The sequence below is a fragment of the Callithrix jacchus genome, chromosome X (genome assembly GCF_049354715.1).
Source record: "Callithrix jacchus isolate 240 chromosome X, calJac240_pri, whole genome shotgun sequence".
In the NCBI taxonomy this organism is placed as follows: Eukaryota; Metazoa; Chordata; class Mammalia; order Primates; family Cebidae; genus Callithrix; species Callithrix jacchus.
In genome coordinates this window covers 131,522,016-131,547,546 of record NC_133524.1, presented here as the reverse complement: position 1 = coordinate 131,547,546, position 25,531 = coordinate 131,522,016, and the positions used below count along the sequence as shown (strand labels likewise).

General features: G+C 42.8%; 1 protein-coding gene across 1 annotated transcript; it reads left to right on the top strand.

The window, feature by feature from the left end:
• Positions 1 to 743: 743 nt before the first annotated feature.
• LOC100400178 (uncharacterized) lies at positions 744 to 22,277 on the top strand. The gene is given in 28 exon segments (XM_078363043.1): positions 744 to 867; positions 3,170 to 3,310; positions 3,557 to 3,649; positions 4,327 to 4,467; positions 5,470 to 5,529; positions 5,864 to 6,004; positions 6,239 to 6,379; positions 6,622 to 6,762; positions 7,008 to 7,067; positions 7,397 to 7,507; positions 7,781 to 7,921; positions 8,171 to 8,311; positions 8,562 to 8,699; positions 8,946 to 9,086; positions 9,334 to 9,474; positions 10,121 to 10,261; positions 10,510 to 10,650; positions 10,901 to 11,041; positions 11,285 to 11,425; positions 11,675 to 11,815; positions 12,836 to 12,976; positions 13,227 to 13,367; positions 17,836 to 17,976; positions 20,542 to 20,682; positions 21,167 to 21,301; positions 21,656 to 21,749; positions 22,134 to 22,177; positions 22,180 to 22,277. Coding segments are annotated over 28 exon segments (3,495 nt in total).
• The last annotated feature ends 3,254 nt before the right edge of the window (positions 22,278 to 25,531 follow it).

The window sequence follows — 25,531 nt, the reverse complement described above, 5'->3', positions numbered from 1 at the left end:
TGTTTGTTGTTGCTGTATCTCTGCCAGATTTTGGTATCCGGATGATGCTGGTCTCCTAAAATGTAGTAGGAGTCCCTCCTTTTCAATTTTTTTATATAGTTTCAGTAGAAATAGTGCCAAATAGTACTTTTTAAGTAGGCAGGAGCATATCTATTGATGGCAGGACCTTTTAGTTAACCTAGTATATCCTTCAATTTCATGTTTTATTTACCACCAGTATTTCAAAGCACATCCTGCCCCTGCCTGGCTCCAAAATGAACATATTTGAGTCTCCATAAGGTTGGAGGTGGGAAAATTTACCTTTTCAATCGATGCTACCTTTCACTGTCTACCTATATTATCTAATAATATATTAATCAGTATTAGTTAATAAGTAACTTTCAACAACTAAAAAATAAAAACGGTATTTGCTATTATTTGTCCCCTAACAAGGGCTGAGAGACAATTATGTGTACTACATTAGAGAGATAAGCATGTTTCTTGCCTTGGTTGATGAAAGCCACTCATTCCCCAAGCACTCCGATTAATCATGACTGTACCATGTTTGACTTTGGAAAACACCTTGTATTTTGCCTTCGCTTGTTTCACTGAAACTACATTATAGTTGGCTTGCCTTTTCTGGGAGCACCGTGTGTGATGATGAATCTTTGACCTTTGGCTAAAACTTAATGATATAAATGCATGGCTGTGTATGCATATGAAGACTGTGACTTTGCAATGGTTGTATCTGTCTTTAATGGAATATGTTCACCGATGTTTTTCAGCAAATGAGGAGTGACAAAGTAAATCCGGCTGCAAGAAGGCATCAAAGGAAAAGGAGACGTTCCAGAAAATCCAAGAGACGCTATTATTCTACGACAATGCAGGGTACGTCCCTGTGGTTACACCAACAGGAAGCTGAGGGGGAATCCAATATTTGGGCTTCAATCGTGTCAAAGGACATTTGTGGCCTTGTCCTTGAAGGATGAACAGATATGAGCACATTTGGAAGTGGAAGTGCAAGGTTCTAATTAGGTGCAACAATTTGCAGTTGCTGCAATCGTGAGATGAATAAAGCAGGTTCCTGAGGCAGAAGGAGGTGGTGGGCACAACAAGAGGACAGGTCTGCTCACTTTCCGCCTGACCACACACTCCTCTCTAACCCAGTGCAGTATGGCTTCTTCTTAGTCTACTCCAATGAAAATAGTGCCATCGAGGTCGCCATGTTTGCTGCACTTTGACATCAATTCCTCAGCAGCATGTGACACAGTTGTTTACGCCCTCCTGCACGGAAAACTTCTTGGGTCCCCAGACACCTGGATTTCTTACTCTGTTACTAAGGGCTCGTTTTCCTTCTCCTTTTTTGTTTTTCTCCTCTTGCTTCCTACCTCTAAATATTTCAGGGCACCAAAACTTGATCCTAGCCTCTCTTCTCTTCAATATCCTATCTCCATATGTGATGTCATGCTGTCTTAGAATTTTAAATGATTCACACTACAAGAACTGTCACCATTAAACTTCTAGGCTACGACTTGCTCCTGAAATCCAAACTCATAAACAACTACACGTGTAGTATCTCTATAGGGTGTCTAATAGGCATCTACATTTCAACCAGCTCTGCAAGTTCAAATTTCTGACCTCCCTCTCTCCAAAAATACTTTACTCACAGCCTTCACTGTTTCAGTTAAAGACACTGTCCATTAGGTGAAACATCCACAAAGGTGTAACAAGCAGCTGTTCACAGGTATGGGGGTTTCAGAAGTCCTGGTTTTAGAGTTTTCAGCTGTCCACGGTACAAATAATCCCACCATGGCCTAGTTCAAGCTGTCGACATAAGGTCACTGAACCAGAATCAGGAAGAGTTGGCAGCATTCCGCTCCCATAGTCGGTTGCCTAACCCCTCCTGCACATCCCTGGTATACTTTTACTTAGTAGGGCACCCCAAAATACTTAAAGTCACTTATGATTTCTCTTATGATTCTTTTATTATTCTCTCATTTCCAATCTCTTATGAAGTTCAGCAGTCAATGCCCAGTATAAACTGTGCATCCCACCATTTCCCGCTATCACTCCAGTGCACACTGCCGTGATCGCTGACCAAGGTAGTACAACATCTTCTTAGCTCTCTTTCTAATCTTCCCTCATCTGTAGCATACTCTCTAACCCTGTGGCTAGAAAATTAGGTCAGCATGCCATTTCCCTCCTAAAATCCCATCCTCAACTGTCCCTCTCCTAACAAGGGTCCCATCCATTTTCTCCTGGCTCTCTTTGCCTCTGTCTAACACCCTGTAGTGCCCAGTCCATTCCCACTCCAGCCCCTACCCTTGGCCTCACCGCAGTCTGGAACTCTCCCTCTGCCTCTGCACAGAAGGCTCTGCTTTTTCCTCCAAGCCCTGTCCAATGGCACTTCTTCAGATTGCTCTGCCCAAGGAGCCAGAGCCCCTGAGGCTCCCTCTGCTGCTGTCTCCCTCAGGCATGTGGACTACTTCCCCGACACCAGCCCAATGCTACTTGTTTCATTTGCTCATTGTGTATGTCCTGTCCGACTGCCCCATGGGGATATGAGTCCCACAAAGGCAGGGACCGTTGCTCTCCGTCCTCTTTACTGCTGATCCCCAGCTCCTGGCATGCCGCCTGCCACAGACAATGAATAAATGAAAGAGGTGACAGACCTGGAGTAAAAAGAATGTTACTTTTCCAGACAAAAGGGGAGGATCTGTAGAATCACGTAAAAACTAGGGATGTGTGACAATGGAGTGGAGATAAGAGTGTTCAACTCCAATAGCCACCTCTATTTTCTCAGATTATATGATGTAGAAAGGAGGCAAGTCAACAAGGCCTCACTTAGTCTGGCTTTCCTGCTGCGCACAGCATGGCATGTATAGGTGAACTATAAAAGCGATATCAAATGAGAATTGCAAAGGGCAGCAAGATGATGCAAAATGATGAGTGCAAGAAATCTGTGAATGTTTATTCTACTGTCGTACTTACTACATACCATCGTTATGCCAAGAGATACATACGTAGTTTTATTGTGTAATCTGACCTGATATGTGTTTCAATGTGGTAAGTCCTTCTGTTTCGTGAAATGAATAATTCCATAGAAACTGATTGATACATAGCTGTCTCACCGGGATGATGGGACAAAACACACCTATCTTGCAACTGAGCCTCTTCATTTGGTTTCCAGATGCTAGCATCACTCACAATGTCTGTGAAGAAAAGGTTAAAAATGGCCAACCAACACCCGATAATGTCTTTCCAACTGTTCCATCAGCGCTTATTAATATTACAGCAGCTGGTATTTCATCCCTGGGTTTCGGTGATCAGTGTAAGTTTGTTCACTTGTTGTACTGTCCTATTTGGTTTCCGTATACATTCATGGCGTCATGAGGGAAGATGGTAATTTGGTTGTATTATCTTTTCTGGCCTCAATTTTAGGGTTCTGAAATTGCTAACTGGTATGTCCTCCTCCTTTATGAGATAATTTCCTAGATACTGAGCATCCGAGGGGTATGCCTGTGCAGTTGACGTAATGCACATAACACACAGCTCAACCACTTCATTTGGTTTCCAGATGCTGCGGTGACTCACAACATCCATGAAGAGAAGATGAATAACGGCCAACCAGCACCTCATACCGTCTTTTCAACTGCTCCACCAGGTCTTGGTAATTTGGCAGCCCCTAGAATTTCATCCACGAGGACCAGAGATCTGTGTATCTCTGCTTCTTTATTGTACGATCCTACCTGATTTCCATAAGCAGGCATATTTTCATGAACGGTAGAAGGTGGTTTTGTTTCATATTCTTTCCTAGCCTCCATTTGGGGGATATCACATGGCCACCTGGCATATTCTCTCCTGATTTTTTAGATAATTTTCTAGAAACTGAGCATCAGAGGGATATTCCTGTGGGGTTGACATAATGCACTTACTTCAGAGCTCAACCTCTTCACTTGGTTTCCACATACTACCGTCAATCACAATATCCGTGAAGAAAGGATGGAAAATGGTCAACTGCAACCAGATAGTGTCTTGTCAAATGCTCGGTCACAGCAGATTTATATGACAGGAGCTGGTATTCTAGTGATGAGTACCAGAGATGTGTGTATGTTTGTTTATTAGATGTAGTATCCTACTACGATTCCATATGCATGCGCAATATGATGAAGAGAAGAAGGTGGTTTTGGGGAATTATCTTTCCCGACCTCAATTTGATGGAACTCGAATCATATGATGTCTGCTCCTGCTTTATCAGATAATTTCCTAGAAAGATCAGAGGGATATACCAGTGAGGTTGTCATAATGCACTTACCTCACAGCTCAACCTCTTTGTTTGGTTTTCAGATGCTACTGTCACTCAAAATGTCCATGAACAGAAGATGGAAAATGGCCAACCCCAAACTGATAAAGTCTTGTCAACTGTTCCACTATGCCTTGGTCATATGACTGCAGCTGGTATTCCATCCATGAGTATCAGGGATCTGTGTATGTCTTTTAATTAGTAGTACTGAATAGTTGGTTTCCCTAACATGCATATGTTCATGAATGGTAGAAGTCGGTTTTGTTGTATTTTCTTTCCTACTCTCAATTTGAGGGGTCTCAGATGGCCGCATATCATCCTTCCATCCGTCCTTCCTCCCTCCCTCCCTCCCTTCCTCCCTTTATCTCTCTTTTTTTCTTTCTCTCTCTCTCTCTTTTTTCTTTTTTCTTTCAAAACTGATTCTCACTTTCTCACCCAGGCTGGAGCGCAGTGATGCTATCTCGGTCGCTGCAATCTCCACCTCCCGGGTTCAAGTGATTCTCCTGCCTCAGCCTCCTGAGTAGCTGGGATAACAGGCATGCACCACCACGCCCAGCTAATATTTGTATTTTTAGTAGAGACAGGGTTTCACCGTGTCGGCCAGGATGGTCTTGGTCTCTGACCTCGAGATCCACCCGCCTCAGCCTTCCAAAGTGCTGGGATTACAGACTTGAGCCACCGTGCCCAGCCATATCCTACCCTGTTTCTTAGATAATTTCGTAGAAACTCAGCATCAGAGGGATACACCTGTGGGACTGACATAATGCATTTACATCACAGCTCAACCTTTTCCTTTGGTTTCCAGATTCAACTGTTACTCAGAATGTCTATGAAGAGAAGATAAAAAAGGAACAAATGGCACCTGATAGATCCCTGTCAACCGTTATAGAAGGGCTTATAAATTTCACAGGGGCTGGTATTCCACCCCTGAGTACTGGGGATCAGCATATGTTTGTTTAGTAGTTATACTGTCCTACTGGGTTTCCGTATGCATGCAGTGACATGCAGGGAAGACAGTCGTTTTGTTTTATTATTGTTTCTGGTCTGAATTTCTGGCGTCTCATTTTCCACCTGATATGTCCTGCTTTATGGGTTAATTTCATAGAAACTGACCACCAGAGGGATATACCTGTGGGGTTGACATAATGCACTTTCCTCAGAGCTTGAACTCTTCATTTGGTTTCCAGATGCTACCGTCACTCACAATATCAATGAAGAGAGAAGGAAAAATGGCCAGCCCCAACCTGGTAACGTATTGTCAACTGATTCCACAGGGCTTTGTAATATGGTAGCAACTGCTATTCCGGCCATGAGTCCCAGAGATCGCTATATGTCCGCTTATAAGTTGTACTGTCCTACTTGCTTTTCATATGCATGCGTAGTGCCTTCTGAAGGGAAGCAGGTGGTTTTGTTGTATTATATTTTCTGAACTAAATCTGAGGGGCCCCAGATATATACACCACCTTATATATCCTCCTGCTTTATGAAATAATTTCATGGAAAGTGAGCATCAGAGGGATATACTTATGGTTTGGCCTAATGCACTTACCTCACAGCTCAACCTCTTCCTTTGATTTCCAGACGCTACCATCACTCACAGCGTCCATGAACAGAAGATGGAATATGTCCTACCAGCACCTGACAACGTGTTGTTGACACTTCAGCCAGGACTTATTAATATGGCAGGCGCTGGTATTTCATCCATGAGTACCAGGGATTTGGGTAAGTTTGTTTGTTAGTGTTACTGTCCTACTTGGTTTCCATATGCATGTATAGTGTCAAAAAAGGTAGGAGGTGGTTGTGTTATACTATGTTTCCAGGCCTCCATTTCAGGGGTCTCAGATGGCAACCTGGTATATCCTCTGGTTTATGAGATAATTTCCTAGAAACTGAGCACAGATATACCTGTGGAGTTACCATAATACACTTACTCACAGCTCTTCATTTGGTTTCCAGATGCTACCGAAATTTATAATGTCCTTAAGGAGAAGATGGAAAAGGGCGAACCCCAACATGGCAACATCTCATCAACTGCTCCAATAGGACTTACTAATGTGGCAGGAGCTGCTATTCCAGCCACGAGTACTGATGGTCTGTGTATGTTCACTTTTTTGTTGGATTTTCCTACTTTGTTTCCATATGCATGTATATTGTCAGGAAGCGGAGATGGAGATCTTGTTGTATTATCTTTCTTGATATCAGTTTGAGGGGTCCCAGATGCCGCTCTTGTCATCTTGATTTGTGCAAAAATTTCTCAGGAGCTGAACATCAGAGGGATATACCTGTGGGGGCGGCATAATGCACCTACTCCTATCTTGACCTCTTCATTTGTTTTCCAGATGCCACCGTCAGTCACAATGTCCATGAACAGAGGATGGAAAATGACCAACCACAACAGGATAACGTCTGGCCAAATATTCTAGCATGGTTTAATAATATGGCAGGAGCTGGTATTCCAGCAATGAGTACCAGGGATCTGTGTATGTTCATTTTTTACTTGTACTGTCCTCCTTGTTTTCCATATGCAGGCATAGTGCCATGAAGGGAAGAAGGTTGTTTTGTGAATTGTCTTCCTTGGCCTCAATTTGAGGAGCCGCAGATCATCATTTGATGTGTTCTTTTGCTTTATGGGATAATTTCCTAGAAACTGATCATCAGTGGGATATACCGGTGGCATTGACGTAATTCACTTACTTCAAGCTCAAAATCTTCCTTTGGTTTCCAGATGGTACCATCTCTCACAATGTACATGAAGAGAAGATGGAAAATGGCCCATCCCAAACTGGTAATCTCATGTCACCTGTTCCACCACTGCTTGGTCTTATGGTCGCAGCTGCTCTTCCATGCATGAGTACCAGGGATCTGTGTATGTCTCTTAATTAGTTGTAGTGTCATCACTGGTTTCCATATGATTGCATATTTCATGAAAGGTAGAAGGTGGTTTTATAGCATATACTTTCTTGGGATCAATTGGAGGGTTCTCACAGGGCCACCTGGCATATCCTCCCCTGCTTTATTAGATAATTTCCTAGAAACTGAGCGTCAGAGAGATAGACCTATAGGGCTGATATAATGCACTTAGCTCACAGCTGAAACTCTTCATGTGGTTTGCAGGTTTTACCATTGCTCAAAATGTCTGTGAAGAAAAGATAAAAAGTGACAAAACAACACCTCATGAATTCTTGTCAACTATTACAGCAGGGCTTAGGAACTTCACAGAAGCAGGTATTCAACCCCTGAGTACCAGGGATCTCTGCATGTTCATTTACTAACTACGTTGTCCTACTTGGTTTCCATAAACATGCAGTATCATGCAGGAAAAAAGGTGCTTTGGTTGTATTATCTTTTCCGACCTAAATTTGAAGGGTCTCAGATCGCCACCTGATACAGCCTCTTGTGTGATGGAACAATTGCTTAAATCTCTTTGTCAGAAAAACATACATGTGGCAGTGAGATAAGCACTTACCTCACAGCTCAACCACTTCATTCGGTTTCCAGATGCTGCAGTCACTCACAATATCCCTGAAGCAAAGGTAAATAATGGCCAACTAGCACCTCACAACGTCTCGTCAGCTGCTCCAGCAGGTCTTGGTAATATGGCGGCAGCTGGAATTTCATCCACGAGGACCACAGGTCTGTGTATGTCTGCTTCTTAGTTGTACTGTCCTACTTGGTTTCCCTAAGGAGGCATAGTTTGATGAATGCTACAAGTTAATTTTGTTGTATGTACTTTCCTAGCCTCAATTTGAGGGGTATCAGATGTTTCACTTGGCATATTCACCCCTGGATTCTTTGATAATTTCCTAGAAAGTGAGGATCAGAGGGATATACCTCTGGGGTTGAATAATGTACTTACCTCACAGCTCAAACTCTTCATTTGGTTTTCAGGTGCTACTGTCACTCAAAATGTCCACAAAGAGAAGATGAGAAATACACAACCAACACCTAATAACGTCTTATCAACTGTTCTACCAGAACATCTTTATTTGGCAACAGCTGGTCTCCCAGCCATGAGCACCAGGGGTCAGTGTATGTTTGCTTATTAATTTATACTATCCTACTTCGTTTTCATAGGCATGCCTAGTGTCCTGAATGGGAGAAGGTGATTTTGTTGTGTTCTCATTCATGAGCTGCATTTGAATGTTCTCAGATCACCATCTAGCATATCCTCTTAAGCTTTATGAAATAGTTTTCTAGAAACTGAGTATCAGGAGGATATGCCTGTAGAGTTGACATAGTACACATAACTCAAAACTAAACCTCCTGATTTCATTTCCAGATTCTACCATCACTCACAATGTCCATGAGGAGATTAAAAATGCCCAAACGGCACCCAATAATGTCTTCTCAGGTATTCCACCAGCACGTGTTAATATGGCAGCAGCGGGTGTTTCTTCTATGAGTACCAGGAATCAGTGTAAGTTAGCTCACTTGGCGTACTGTCCTACTTGGTTTCTATATGCATGCGTAGTGCCATGAGGGAAGAATACAGTGTTGTTGTACTATCTTTACTGGCCTCAACTTTACGGTTCTCAGACTGCTACTTGGTATGTCTTTTTTCTTTATGAGATAATTTCCTCGATACCGAGCATCCGAGCGGTATGCCTGTGCGGTTGACATAATGCATGAAACACACAGCTCAACCACTTCATTTGGTTTCCAGATGCTGCAGTCACTCATGCAATCCTTGAAGAGAAGATAAATAACGGCCAATCAGCACCTGATAACCTCTTGTCAACTGCTCCACCAGGTCTTGCTAATATGGCAGCAGCTGGACTTTCATCTACGAGGACCGGAGATCTGTGTATGTCTGCTTCTTAGTTGTACTGTCCTACTTGGTTTCCCTAAGGAGGCATTGTTTGATGAATGCTACAAGTTAGTTTTCTTGGATATAGTTTCCTAGCATCAATTTGAGGGGTATCACGGCTACGTGACATATCAACCCCTGGATTCTTTTATAATTTCCTAGAAAGTGAGGATCAGAGGGATATACCTCTGGGGTTGACACACTGCACTTCCATCAAAGCTCAACCTCTTCATTTGGTTTTCAGATGCTACCATCACTCAAAATGTCTGCAAAGAGAAGATGGAAAATAACCAACCAACACTTAATAACGCCTTGTCAACTGTTCTCCAAGGACTTCCTTATTTGGCAACAGCTGGTCTCCCAGCCATGAGCACCAGGGATCAGTGTATGTTTGCTTATTCATTTGGACTATCCTACCTGGTTTTCATAGGCATGCCTAGTGTCCTGAAAGGGAGAAGGTGATTTTGTTGTATTGTCTTTCGTGAGCTGCATTTGAGTGTTCTCAGATCGCCACCTGGCATATCCTCTCTGGCTTCCTGAAATAGTTTTCTAGAAAGTGAGCATCAGGAAAATATACCTGTGGGGTTAACATAATGCACATAACTCAAAACTGAACCCCTTTATTTAATTTCCAGATGGTATGATCTTTCACAATGTTTGTGAGAAGAAGATTAAAAATGCCCAAGCAGTACCCGATAAAAGCTTCCCAGCTAGCTTCCCAGCTAGTTCCCCAGCACTTATTAATATGGCAGCAACTGTTGTGTCATCCTTGAGCAACAGGGATCAGTGTACCTTTGAGCAATTGGTTTAGTATCCTACTAGGTTTCCATATGCGTGCATAGTGTCATGAGGGAAGAATGTAGTTTTGTTGTACTATCTTTCCTGGCCTGAATCTTAAGTTTCTCAGAGTGCTACTTGGTATGTCCCACTTCTTTATGAGATAATTTCCTGGATACTGAGCATCAGAGGGGTATGCTGTGGTTGACATAATGCACTTACCTCACAGCCCAGCCTTTTTTGTTGGTTTCCAGATGCTGCAGTCACTCACAATGTCCGTGAAGCGAAGATAAATAACAGCCAACTAGCACCTGACAACGTCTTGTCAGCTGCTCCACCAGGTCTTGGTAATATGGCAGCAGCTGGAATTTCATCCACGTGGAACACAGGTCTATGTAGGTCTGCTGTTTGTCTTACCGTCCTACTTGATTTCCCTAAGGAGGCATAGATCCATGAATGCTACAAGTTAATTTTATTGTATACACTTTCCTAGCATCAATTTGAGGGGTATCAGATAGTCACAGGGCATATCCAACCCTGCTGTCTTTGATAATTTCCTAGAAACTGAGGATCAGACGGATATACCTCTGGGGTTGACATAATATACTTACCTTACAGCTCAACCTCTTCATTTGGTTTTCAGATGCTACCATCACTCAAAATGTCCGCAAAGAGAAGATGGAAAATAACCAACCAACACCTAATAACGTCTTGTCAACTGTTCTCCAAGGTCTTCCTTATTTGGCAACAGCTGGTCTCCCAGCCATGAGCACCAGGGATCAGTGTATGTTTGCTTATTCATTTGGACTATCCTACTTGGTTTTCATAGGGATGCCTAGTGTCCTGAACGGGAGAAGGTGATTTTGTTGTATTATATTCTGTGAGCTGCATTTGAATGTTCTCAGATAGCCATCTGGCATATCCTCTTCAGCTTTATGAAATCGTTTTCTACAAACTGAGTATCAGGGGGATATGACTGTAGAGTTGACCTAGTACACATAACTCAAAACCAAAACTCCTGATTTCATTTCCAGATTCTACCATCACTCACAATGTCCATGAGGAGAAGATTAAAAATGCACAAACACCACCCAATAATGTTTTCTCAGCAATTCCACCAGCACATATTAATATGGCAGCAGCGGGTGTTTCGTCCATGAGTACCAGGGATCATTGTAAGTTAGCTCACTTGGCGTACTGTCCTACTTGATTTCTATATGCATGTGCAGTGTCATGAGGGAAGAATACAGTGTTTTTGTACTATCTTTACTGGCCTCAACTTTACGGTTCTCAGACTGCTCCTTGGTATGTCCTTCTTTATGAGTTAATTTCCTCGATACTGAATATCAGAGGCGTATGCCTGTGCGGTTGACATAATGCATGAAACACACAGCTCAACCACTTCATTTGGTTTCCAGATGCTGCGATCACTCACAACGTCTATGAAGCAAAGATAAATAATATCCAACTAGCACCTGATAGCATATTGTCAACTGCTCCACCAGGGCTTGGTAATTTGGCAGCAGCTGTAATTTCATCCACGAAGACCAGAGATCTATGTATGTCTGCTTCTTAGTTGGACCGTCCTACTGGGATTCCCTAAGGAGGCATTGTTTGATGAATGCTACAAGTTAATTTTGTTGGATATAGTTTCCTAGCATCAATTTGAGGGTTATCAGAGAGCCACGTGGCATATCCTACCCTGGTTTCTTTGATAATTTCCTAGAAAGTGAGGATCAGAGGGATATAACTCTGGGGTTGAAATAATGTACTTACCTTACAGCTCAACCTCTTCATTTGGTTTTCAGATGCTACCATCACTCAAAATGTCCGCAAAGAGAAGATGGAAAATAACCAACCAACACTTAATAAAGTCTTGTCATCTGTTCTCCAAGGACTTCCTTATTTGGCAACAGCTGGTCTCCCAGCCATGAGCACCAGGGATCAGTGTATGTTTGCTTATTCATTTGGACTATCCTACTTGGTTTTCATAGGCATGCTTAGTGTCCTGAATGGGAGAAGGTGATTTTGTTGTATTGTCTTTCGTGAGCTGCATTTGAGTGTTCTCAGATTGCCGTCTGGCATATCCTCTCTGGCTTTATGAAATAGTTTTCTAGGAAGTGAGCATTAGGAGGATATACCTGTGGGGTTAACATAATGCACATACCTCAACACTGAACCCCTTCTTTTCATTTCCAAATGCTACGATCACTCACAATGTCTGTGAGAAGAAGATTAAAAATGCCCAAGCAGTACCTGATAAAATCTTCCCAGCTAGTCCCCCAGCACTTATTAATATGCCAGCAGCTGTTGTGTCATCCATGAGCAACAGGGATCAGTGTACCCGTATGCAATTGGTTTACTATCCTACTAGGTTTCATTATGCGTGCATAGTGTCATGAGGGAAGAATGTAATTTTGTTGTACTATCTTTCCTGGCCTTAATCTTAAGGTTCTCAGACTGCTACTTGGTATGTCCTTCTTTATGAGATAATTTTCTGGATACTGAGCATCAGAGGGGTATGCTGTGGTTGACATAATGCACTTACCTCACAGCCCAGCCATTTCTGTTGGTTTTCAGATGCTGCAGTCACTCACAATGTCCGTGAAGCGAAGATAAATAACGGCCAACTACTACCTGACAACGTCTTGTCAGCTGCTCCACTAGGTCTTGGTAATGTGGCAGCGGCTGGAGTGTCATCCACGAGAACCACAGGTCTGTGTAGATCTGCTTCTTAGTTGTACTGTCCGACTTGATTTCCCTAAGGAGGCATAGATCGATGTATGCTACAGGTTAATTTTGTCATATACACGTTCCTAGCGTCAATTTGAGGGGTATCAGATAGCCACATGGCATATGCAACCCTGCTGTCTTTGATAATTTCCTAGAAACTGAGGATCAGACGGACATATCTCTGTGGTTGACATAATGTACTTACCTCACAGCTCAACCTCATCTTTGGTTTTCAGATGCTACCGTCACTCAAAATGTCCGCAAAGAGAAGATGGAAAATAACCAACCAACACTTAATAACGTCTTGTCAACTGTTCTCCAAGGACTTCCTTATTTGGCAACAGCTGGTCTCCCAGCCATGAGCACCAGGGATCAGTGTATGTTTGCTTATTCATTTGGACTATCCTACTTGGTTTTCATAGGCATGCCTAGTGTCCTGAACGGGAGAAGGTGGTTTTATTGTATTATCTTCAGTGAGCTGCATTTGAGTGCTCTCAGATCGCCATCTGGCATATCCTCTTCAGCTTTTTGAAATCGTTTTCTAGAAACTGAGTATCAGGAGGATATACCTGTAGAGTTGACATAGTACACATAACGCAAGACTGAACGTCCTGATTTCATTTCCAGATTCTACCATCACTCACAATGTCCATGAGGAGATGATTAAAAATGCCCAAACGGCACCCAAGAATGTTTTCTCAACTATTCCACCAGCACATATTAATATGGCAGCAGCGGGTGTTTCATCCATGAGTACCAGGGATCAGTGTAAGTTTGTTCACTTGGCGTACTGTCCTACTTGATTTCTATATGCATGCGTAGTGTCATGAGGGAAGAATACAGTGTTGTTGTACTATCTTTACTGGCCTCAAATTTACGGTTCTCAGACTGCTACTTCGTATGTCCTTCTGCTTTATGAGATAATTTCCTCGATTCTGAGCATCCGAGGGGCATGCCTGTGCGGTTGACTTAATGCACATAACGCACAGCTCAACCACTGCATTTGGTTTCCAGATGCTGCGGTCACTCACAACGTCCGTGAAGCGATGATAAATAACGGCCAACGAGCACTTTACAACATCTTTTCAACTGCTCCACCAGGTCTTGGTCATAGGGCAGCAGCTGGAATTTCATCCACGAGGACCAGAGGTGTGTGTATGTCTGCTTCTTAGTTTTCCTGTCCTACTTGGTTTCCCTAAACAGGCATAGTTTGATGAATACTACAAATTAATTTTGTTGTATATACTTTCCAAGCCTCAATTTTAGGGGCATCTTATGCACATTTAGCATATTCACCCCTGCTGGCTTTATGAAATAGTTTTCATGTCCTCTATGGCTTTATGAAATAGTTTTCTAGAACGTGAACACCAGGAGGATATACCTGTGGGGTTAACATAATGCACATACCTCAACATTGAACCCCTTCATTTCATTTCCATATAGTGCGATCACTCACAATGTTTGTGAGGGAAGATTAAAAATGCCCACGCAGCACTCAATGAAACCTTCCCAGCTAGTCCCCCAGCACTTATTAATATGGCAGCAGCTGTTGTGACATCCATGAGCACCAGGGATCAGTGTACCTTTGTGCAATTGGTTTACAATTCTACTAGGTTTCCATGTGCGTGCATAGTGTCATGAGGGAAGAATGTAGTTTTCTTGTACTATCTTTTCATTTTTTTTAAATTTTTTATTGGATTTTAGGTTTTGGGGTACATGAGCAGAGCATGGAAGACAGTTGCGTAGGAACACACATGGCAGTGTGCTTTTCTTTCCTTCTCCCCTTCACCCATATTTGGCATTTCTCCCCAGGCTATCCCTCCCCACCTCCCCCTCCCACTGGCCCTCCCCTTTTCCTCCCAATAGACCCCAGTGTTTAGTACTCCCCTTTCTGTGTCCATGTGTTCTCATTTTTCATCACCCGCCTATGAGTGAGAATATGCGGTGTTTCATTTTCTGTTCTTGTGTCAGTTTGCTGAGGATGACGTTCCCCAGATTCATCCATGTACCTACAAACGATACAAACTCATCATTTCTGTTTGCTGCATAATATTCCATGGTGTATATGTGCCACATTTTTCCAATCCAGTCTATTATCAATGGGCATTTTGGTTGATTCCAGGTCTTTGCTATTGTAAACAGTGCTGCAATGAACACTCGTGTACATGTGTCCTTATAGTAGAACAATTTATAGTCTTTTGGATATATACCCAGTAATGGGATTGCTGGGTCAAATGGAATTTCTATTTCTAAGGCCTTGAGGAATCGCCACACTGTCTTCCACAATGGTTGAACTAATTTACACTCCCACCAACAGTGTAAAAGTGTTCCTTTTTCTCCACATCCTCTCCAGCATCTGTTGTCTCCAGATTTTTTAATGATCGCCATTCTAACTGGCGTGAGATGGTATCTCAATGTGGTTTTGATTTGCATCTCTCTGATGACCAGTGACGATGAGCATTTTTTCATATGATTGTTGGCCTCATATATGTCTTCTTTCGTAAAGTGTCTGTTCATATCCTTTGCCCACTTTTGAATGGGCTTGTTTGTTTTTTTCCTGTAAATCCGTTTGAGTTCTTTGTAAATTCTGGATATCAGCCCTTTGTCAGATGGGTAAACTGCAAAAATTTTTTCCCATTCTGTTGGTTGCCGATCCACTCTAGTGACTGTTTCTTTTGCCGTGCGGAAGCTGTGGAGTTTGATTAGGTCCCATTTGTCTATTTTGGATTTTGTTGCCCATGCTTTGGTGTTTTGTTCATAAAGTCCTTGCCTACTCCTATGTCCTGGATAGTTTTGCCTCGTGGCCTCAATCCTAAGCTTCTCAGACTGCTGCTTGGTATGTCCTTCTTCTTTATGAGATAATGTCCTAGATACTGAGCATCAGAGGGATATGCCTGTGATGTTCACAGGATGCACTTACCTCACAGCCCAGCCATTTCTGTTGGTTTCCAGATGCTGCAGTCACTCACAATATCCATGAAGTAAAGATAAATAACATCCAACTAGCAACTGACAACGTGTGGTCAGCTGCTCCACCAGGTCTTGGTAATATGGCAGTAGCTGGAATTTCATCCAGGAGGACCGGAGGTCTGTGTATATCTGCTTCTTAGTTGTACTGTCCTACTTGATTTCCCTAAGGAGGCATAGTTTGATGAATGCTACAAGTTAATTTTGTTGTATATAGTTTCCTAGCATTAATTTGAGGGGTATCAGATAGCCACGTGGCATATACTACCCTGATTTCTTTGATAGTTTTCTAGAAACTGAGGATCAGAGGGATATACCTGTGCGGTTGACATAATGCACTTTCATCACAGCTCAACCTCTTCATTTGGTTTTCAGATGCTACCATCACTCAAAATGTCCACAAAGAGAACATGGAAAACAAGCAACCAACACCTAATAACGTCTTGTCAACTGTTCTCCAAGGACCTCCTTATTTGGCAACAGCTGGTCTCCCAGCCATGAGCACCAGGGATCAGTGTATGTTTGCGTATTCATTTGGACTATCCTACTTGGTTTTCATAGGCATGACTAGTGTCCTGAATAGGAGAAAGTGAATTTGTTGTATTATATTCCATGAGTACATTTGAGTGTTCTCAGATGCCCATCTGGCATATTGTCTCTGGCTTTTTGAAATAGATTCCTAGAAACTGATCATCAGGGGGATACACCTGTGGGCTGACATAATGCGCTTAACTCAAAACTTAACGTCTTCATTGTCTTTCCAGATTCTACCATCACTCACAACGTCCATGGGGAGAAGATTAAAAATGCTGAAGCAGAACCCAATAATGTCTTCTCAACTATTCCCCCAGCACTTATTAATATGGGAGCAGCTGGTGTTTCATCCATGAGTACCAGGGATCCGTGTATGTTTGTTCACTCGATATACTGTCCTACTTGGTTTCTATATGCATGCACAGTGTCATGAGGAAAGAATCTAGTGTTGTTGTACTATCTTTCCTGGCCTCAAGTTTAGGGTTCTCAGATTGCTGCCTGGTATATCCTTCTCCAGGTGATAATTTCCTAGACGCTGAGCATTTGAGGGCGATGCCTGTGTGGTTTACATAATGCAAGTAACTCACAGCTCAACCATTTCATTTGGTTTCCAGATGCTGCAGTCACGCACAGCGTCCGTGAAGAGAAGAGAAGTAACAGCCAACCAGTACCTGATAACGTCTTGTCAACTGCTCCACTAGGGCTTGGTAATACGGCAGCAGCTGGAATTTCATCCAGGAGGACCAGAGGTCTGTGTATATCTGCTTCTTAGTTGTACTGTCCTACTTGATTTCCCTAAGGAGGCATAGTTTGATGAATGCTACAAGTTACTTTTGTTGTATATATTTTCGTAGCATTAATTTCAGGGGTATCAGATAGCCACGTGGCATATACTACCCTGATTTCTTTGATAGTTTTCCAGAAACTTTCATCACAGCTCAACCTCTTCATTTGATTTTCAGATGCTACCATCACTCAAAATGTCCACAAAGAGAACATGGAAAACAAGAAACCAACACCTAATATCGTCTTGTCAACTGTTCTCCAAGGACCTCCTTATTTGGCAACAGCTGGTCTCCCAGCCATGAGCACCAGGGATCAGTGTATGTTTGCTTATTCATTTGGACGATCCTACTTGGTTTTCATAGGCATGACTAGTGTCCTGAAAGGGAGAAGGTGATTTTGTTGTATTATATTTCGTGAGCACATTTGAGTGTTCTCAGATGCCCATCTGGCATATTGTCTCTGGCTTTTTGAAATAGTTTCCTAGAAACTGATCATCAGGGGGATACACCTGTGGGCTGACATAATGCGCTTAAATCAAAACTTAACGTCTTCATTGTCTTTCCAGATTCTACCATCACTCACAACGTCCATGGGGAGATGATTAAAAATGCTGAAGCAGAACCCAATAATATCTTCTCAACTATTCCCCCAGCACTTATTAATATGGGAGCAACTGGTTTTTCATCCATGAGTACCAGGGATCAGTGTATGTTTCTTCACTCGATATACTGTCCTACTTGGTTTCTATATGCATGCACAGTGTCATGAGGAAAGAATCTAGTGTTGTTGCACTAAATTTCCTGGCCTGAATTTTAGGGTTCTCAGATTGCTACCTGCTATATCCTTCTCCAAGTGATAATTTCCTAGATGCTGAGCATTTGAGGGCTATGTCTGTGTGGTTTACATAATGCAAGTAACTCACAGCTCAACCATTTCATTTGGTTTCCAGATGCTGCAGTCACGCACAGCGTCCGTGAAGAGAAGAGAAGTAACAGCCAACCGGTACCTGATAACGTCTTGTCAACTGCTCCACCAGGGCTTGGTAATATGGCAGCAGCTGGAATTTCATCCAGGAGGACCAGAGATCTGTGTATGTCTGCTTCTTACTTGTGCTGTCCTACTCGCTTTCCCTAAGCAGGCATAATTTCATGGATGGTAGAGGGTAATTTTGTTGTATATACTTTCCTAGCCTCAATAGGAAGGGTATCAGAGGGCAACTTGGCATATCCACACCTGCTCTCTTTGATAATTTCCTAGAAAGTCAGCATCAGAGGGATGTACCTGTGGGGTTGAAATAATGCACTTACCTCACAGCTCAACCTCTTCATTTGGTTTTCAGATGCTATAGTCATTCTCAATGTCCATGAGGAGAGGATGGAAAATGGCAAATCCGCAATCGCATAACATATAGTCAAATGTTCCTTCAGGGCTTACTAGTATGGCAGGAGCTGCTCTTCTGGCCACGAGTACCATTCAACTGTGTATCTTCTCTTATTAGTTGGATTTTCCTATTTGATTTCAGTATATGCTCATAGTGTCATAAATGGGAGAAAGTGGTTTTGTTGTATTCTCTTTCTTATGTGCAATTTGAGGGGTCTCAGAACACTGCCGTCGTGTCCTCCTGCTCCATGCAATAATTTATTAGAAGCTCTGCATCATAAGAGTATACCTGTGTGTTTAAATAAGGCATTTATTTCACAGCTTGACCTGGTCATTTTGCTTCCAGATGCTACCACGCCTCACAACATCCGTGAGGAGAGGATGGAAAATGCCCAACTGCAATTCAGTAACATCTTGTTAACTTTTCCACCAGGGTGTATTAACATGGCAGCAGCTGGTATTCCAGCCATGAGTACCAAGGATCTGTGTATGTTTGTTTATAAGTTGGAATGTCTCACTTGGTTTTCATATGTATGCATAGTGTCATCAAGGGAAGGAGGTTGTTCAGTTGTACCTTCTTTCGTGAGCTCAATTTGAGTGTTCTCAGATCGCCACCCAGCATATCCTCTCCTGCTGCATGAAATATTTTCCTAGAAACTGAGTGTCAGAGGGATATACCTGTAGGGTTACCATAATACACTTACCTTACAGCTCAACCTCTTCATTTGGTTTCCAGATGCTGCAGTCACTCACAATGTCCATGGAGAGAAGATGAACAATGGTCAAAGAGCACCTGAGAACTTCTTGTCATCCATTACACCAGGGCTTATTAATGTATCAGGAGCTGGTACTCCACCCATGAGTACCAGGGCTCAGTGTATGTTTCCTGGTTGTTTCTGCTTGGTTTCCTACTTGGTTTCCATAATCATGCAGGGTCATACATCAAACAAGGTCGTTTTATTATATTATCTTTTGTGAGCTCATTTTGGGAGGTCTCAGATAGCCACCTGGTATATCCTTCTGCTTAATGAGATCATGTTCTAAAAACTGAGCATCAGAGGGATATACCTGCAGGGTTGTTGTAATGCACTGACCTCACAGCTTGACGTCTTCTCTCGGTTTCCAGTTGCTACTGTCACTCATAATGTCCGTGAAGAGAAGATGGAAAATGGCCAACAAGCACCTGATAACATTTTGTCAGCTGTTCCACCAGGGCTTATTAACATGGCAAAAGCTGGTATTCCAGCCATGAGTAGCAATGATCTGTATATGTTAGCTTATAAGTTGGATTGTCCTCCTTGGTTTCCACATGCATGCATGGTGTCATGAAAGGGAGGAGGCAATTTTGTTGTATTATCTTTTGTGACCTGAATTTAGGGTTTTCAGAACACCGCCTGGCCTGTCCTCCTGCTTTATGCAATGATTTCCTAGAAACTGAGCATCGGGAATATACCCGTAGGGTTGACATCATGTATTTTTCTCACAACTCATCCTCTTCATTTGGTTTCCACATGCTACCATCACTCACAATGTCGGTGAAAAGAAGATAAAAAACAGCCAACTAGCACCTGATAACTTCCTGCCCACTGTTACACCAGGGCTTAATAATTTGGCAGGAGCTGGTATCATGGCCAAGACTACGAGGGATCTGTTTACTAGTTGTACTTCCAACTTGGTTTCCATATGAATTCATAGTGTCATAAAGAGAAGAAGGTGGTTTTGTTGTATTATCTTTTGTTAGCTTAGTTTGAGGGTTTTCAGATCGTCACCTGGCACATCATCTCCTGCTTTATGGCATAATTTCCTTGAAACTTAGCCTCAGTGGAATATACCTGGGGCTTCACATAATGCACGTACCTCACACCTCCTCCTCCTCACTTGATTTCCAGATGCTTCCATCACTCACAATGTTCATGAAGAGAAGATAAAAAACGGCCAACCAGCAACTCAAAACTTCTTGTCAACTCTTCCATCAGGACTTCCTAATATGACAGGGGCTAGCATCCTAGCCATGAGTACCAGGGATCTGTGTATGTTTCCTTATAAGTTGTGTCCTACTTGATTTCCATATGCGGGCATAGTGTCATCAAGGGAAGAAGGTGGTTTTGTTGTATTATCTTTTCTTGCCTCAATTTCAGGGTTCTCTGGTTGCCACCTGGTATATACTCATGCTTTATGGGATAATTTTCTAGAAACTGAGCATGAGCGGGATATACCTGTGGGGCTCTCATTATGCACTTAACCTCACAGCTCGGCCTCTACATGTTTTTTCCAGATGCCACCATCTCTCACAATGTCCATGAGAAGAAGACGAATAATGGCCAACAAGCACCTGATAACTCCTCATCAGCGGTTCCACCATGGCGTAGTAATCTGTCAGGAGCTGGTGCTTCATCCAGGAGTAGCAGGGATCTGTGTATGTTTGTGTATTGGTTGTACTGTCCTACTTGGTTTCTGTATGCATGCATAGTGTCCAGCAGGGAAGCAGGTGGTTTTGTTGTATTGTCTTTTTTGAGCTCAGTCCGAGGGGTCTGGCATCGCCACCTTGTATATCCTCCTGCTTTCTGACATAACTTCCTCGAAACTGAGCCTCCGAGGGATATACCTGTGGGAGTGACATAATGCACTTACCTCGCAGCTCAATTTTTCCATTTGGATTCCAGATGCTACTGTCATTCATGATATCCAGAAGGAGATAGAAAATGGTCAGACCCCACCTGATGGCTTCCTGTCAGATTCTGCTCCCCCAGAGCTTATAAATATGACAGGAGATTGTATGCAACCCAACACATTAGATTCTTTGTCTTACAACTGCACTAGTCTCAGCAAAGATAAGCTGCTTTACAAACCTGATAGTAACGAATTTGTGGTAGGAGCCCAAAACTACCGTGTCTCTGCAGGTGATTCACCAGTCACAGCAAGGTCTCCGGTGGAAACTGTGCCAAATACAGCACGAATATCTCCTGCTATGGTAAAGAAAGTTAATGATGATATAAAACATCAATTGATGAAAGAAGTTCGAAGGTGTGGGCAAAGTAAGTAGTGCAAGAATGTCTATCAATGAAAGCCTGAGAAGTCTCCCATTCTATGATTTAGAACTCAATTATGCTGCCCCTTGAGCTCATTGTTTGGCTAAATCGGATCTGTCTGTAATTTAGCAGGGCTTCTATTTAATTTCACTGAAAATTTCAAATACATCTGCTTAGGTGTTTTTCCTTGTTAGTTTTCACAATAGTTTCCTTAGTAATATACTGATGTGATTTAAGCATTCAAAACACAAACACTGTGTATGTGCACATAAAAATGTATACTGCAGTAGTGGATGCAATGAGATTGAAGTATATTTCATTTTCATAATTTTAGAAATACTAACTTTTTAATACCTTCAGATTATGAAAGAATTTTCATTTTGCTTGATGAAGTACAAGGATCTATGGAAGTCAAGAAACAACTTGTTAAATTTGCCATTAAGGAAGCAGCAAGGTGGGTGCCAAAAGGAAACTCTTCTATTGTTTTAAGCACTTGTGCCCAGTTTGGGACAGGAGCAGGAACAAATCATGCCTTGTTCTTCCTAATCCCTGGCCCTCAGTCATAGTTCATGCTATTTCCCCAAGCATTTAGGTTGATATTTTCTTATTCTAACCCCTTTTTCCAATGCCATGGAGCCTTCCAAATTTATCATAATCTGGGAGTGGGTGTGGGCCCTCAGGTGACTCACTTGGTCTTTTTCTAGTTTGTATTTTCCATGAGCATGCATTTTCTATCTGCATGTACATTGTAAAGTCTGTTTTGTATCCACTACTACCTCCTACATATCACAGATGCCGTGGGTATCCTGTGGTTAATGGAATACCTCTTTCAATTCAGGCTTAAAAATTTTGCCTTAATTCAGCAACTCAAGAAGGTGCTAAAAAAGTAGATTCCAACTGCCATCTCAGCAAAGTTAAGCACATGAGAAAAAATAATTGTGTTAATGCAAATACCAAGGAGAAACAAGGACATGTGCTGTAAAGTGGAGTAGGTCATTGCTGAAGCTTCCTGTAATTTTGAAGTGAAGAAAATTCCCTTCCTGAAGCTAAGAAAAGATGGAGCTTTTGAAATTTAATAAATTTCTGTTAGTAAAAGCTAGACTTTTGTGGTTTGTTTGTTGGTTTATTCTTCCACCTGAGGAGGGATACGAGTTGAGAAATCACCAATGTATTTAGTATTACGGTCATGGTTTCTGCATAGTTGTAGCCGGTATTTATAACTGCCTTCGTTCACTACCCATTTTTCATTCCCTTTGCCCTGAGATAGTATGTCATCTGGTCATGGTGCTTGACCTGGCAGGATGACTCAAACCTTCATCACTGTACAGTCTGAAGGACCATTAGATACCTGCCTGGATTGGGTTGCTGTACTTTTCCATTAAGTGTAATCAGAAAACATGGGAGGACTAAGAAGCTCTCTAGACACAGCAGACATACTCCTTTTTAGCTCCTGGTGTAGTGCAATTAATCCCCCCCCTTTGATCGTCAGGTTCATCATCCCAAGCCAGTGGATGACCCCCTCCTTTGCCTCTAGATGGAAAGTGATGAAGAGACCAAAATGGCCAGCTGGCAGTATGAATGTCTTTTCAATGGAATCACTGTTGTGTCCCTTGGTGAAAGCATTTCTTCCTTTGGAAATAAGACTTCTAGTTCAGCAGAGCCTAACGTCAGGAGAATAGGAAACGTTTTTGCTAGTGGGTCACTGGGGTATAGAGTATGAGTAGAGACACCCCCAGTTATACCCCTTGAATCTAGGACCAAGAATCCTGACTATGGGAAAGAAAGCAAACTGTGTTGGATGCAAATATACAGCAAACACTGCTTCCTAAGTGATTTCTCATATCTGCAAGACATTGCCACCTAGCTTGCACTATAACTGAGTTCCACAAGTCCATTGCACAGTTCTGTTGATCCAGTCATCTTCAGATAATGTGGGACAGTTCGGGAGCCTGATTTGGAGTTCAAGGCCAATGTGGGTAAGACAGTACCACCTTAAAAAAAAGCTGATGGAGGATAAGGGAATATAAATATTAAGACCAGTGAATTCCTATGAGGGTGGGCCCATCGCTACACTTTATTATCTGTGAGTGCCTTGTGTGGAATACCCTGGTGGTAAATAAGGCATTTTTTCTAACTGCACAAATGTTGATTTTCTCAAATTACTGTGGGTGGAAATGAAAATCCATAGTCAGTATGGACAGCCCTGTCCCTTCTATATTGAAAGTGGTCCAATGTAAGCACCTGCCATCTGGTGGCTAGCTGATCACCCTGGAGACAGGTGCCATATAAGAGACTCAGTGTTGCTGTCTGTTTCTGGCAGATTGTACACTCAGCAATGACTATGTTACAGAATTTTGTTCCTTAGTTCAGCTGAAACTGAGTTCTTGTCACATGACCAGGAAAGATTAAGTTCACGCACACATTACAGGGTGAGGAGGGGAATGTGTCAGTTGAAAAGGAAAATTAGGGAGGAAAGAACTCTCAGCAAAGCGAGAGGGAATCCTGCTAACAGGCCCCCACCTCCCAGATTGTTTCTGTGCCATCACACAGAAACCGAAGAGACCAGGCTCCCCATTGCCACTCCTGCACGAGACACAACTTTCCCATGGCTCTACCCTCTTCCCCCGGGTACCCGGCAGCATTAATGAGAAAGACTCAGTTGGGAAAGGGCAAGCAAACAGTGACAATTCTTTTTCTGGGTTGTGGGTTTCATTCAGGACCAGCAGTCTGGTTTTTCAACCTTCAGGCCGTTTTAGGCTTGAAAGTGGAGTTTAGCCAGGGACCCTTGGCTGTCTGATGTCTCTATCGACTGTAGCCAGGTTGGCCTTGGTGAGTGGAAGTCCATGCCTCTGAATCATAATCTCTATCCCTGTCACTTTGGCCACTTTGTGAGCTCATGAGGCTGTGACACAAGTGTTGGGGAGAGAGGCTGATTAATATCTAGATAATAGGTACCTTATCCTTCAGATTATTAAACTTCTGCTCTGCTGAGGTTACCCTTTGGTGAGAACTCTCATGAGACTCAAATATCTTCACATTGAAAGTCCACTCGGACAGGTCTGTCCACATATTTTTCCCCGGACCTCCTTGTCACAGATTTTCAATCATGTGTCCTCAAAGTCCCTAATCATTCGGCCAATAAATGAGACACAGCCTGTACAAGGATACACACTTAAAAGTCTGGCCATCTCTCCTCCACACAGGAGCACCGCTCAAAGTTCTTTCCTCTGGGAGGATTTCCCTTCTCTACTGTCCTTCAGGGCTATCCCAGTTGGTCCTGTCGTAATGCGGCTGCCCACTTCTGGCTTGCGTGGTTGACAGGCATTATGAACGGACTGAATATGTGTGACCTCTGAGAATTCATACGATGAAACCCTAAATCCCAATGGGATGATATTTGGAGGTAGACTGTTTGGGAGGTCATTAGGTTTAGATGTGGTCATGATGGCTGGGTCCCTATGATGAGATTAACGCCCTTCTAATTAGAGAAAAGAGAATTTGTTCTTCCATGCCTCTTCAAAATGTAAGGATATAGCAAAGTGGCTGACTACAAGCCCGGAAGAGGACCCCCACCAGAATTTGAGCACGCTGGCATCCTGATCTTGGACTTCTAACCTCCAGAACGATGAGAAAGAAATGCCTGGTGATGAAGCCACCCAGTCTGTGGTATTCTGTGATAATAGCTGGAGCTGACTGAGACAGCTGTAGTCTGATTCCCCAGATTCCCATCTCCCGGATACTCAATCAAGCACTAATCCTAATACTGCTATGGTGGGATTTTGCCGGAGAATTAAGGTGTCAAGTCAGTTAACCTTGAGACATGAGTGTGGTGTGGCTGGGCCAGACCTGGCAGCGGAATCCTTCAAAAGTAGAGCATTTTCATCACACAGGAGCAGAAGAAGAGCTAAGAGAGTCAAAGCACAAGAAGGATGTGACACAGCAGGCCCTCTTTGAGGATAAAGCAGTGCTCCCAAGAAGGTATAGGGTGGCTCTAAGTGTTTAAAGCAGTCCCTGGATGACAGCCAACCAAAACATGGGAACCACACTCCTACCACCTTAAGGAACTAGATCCAAATGAGCAATAACCTGAATAAGCTCGGAAGTGGATTATTCCACATTCTCCACATTAGCACCCCGCCGGCCCATTTAGAGTTGTCCTTGGGAGAGACTCAGCAGAGAGGCCGGTTGAGCCTTCCTGGTCTTGACTTGCAGAACTGTGGATAATACACGTGTGTT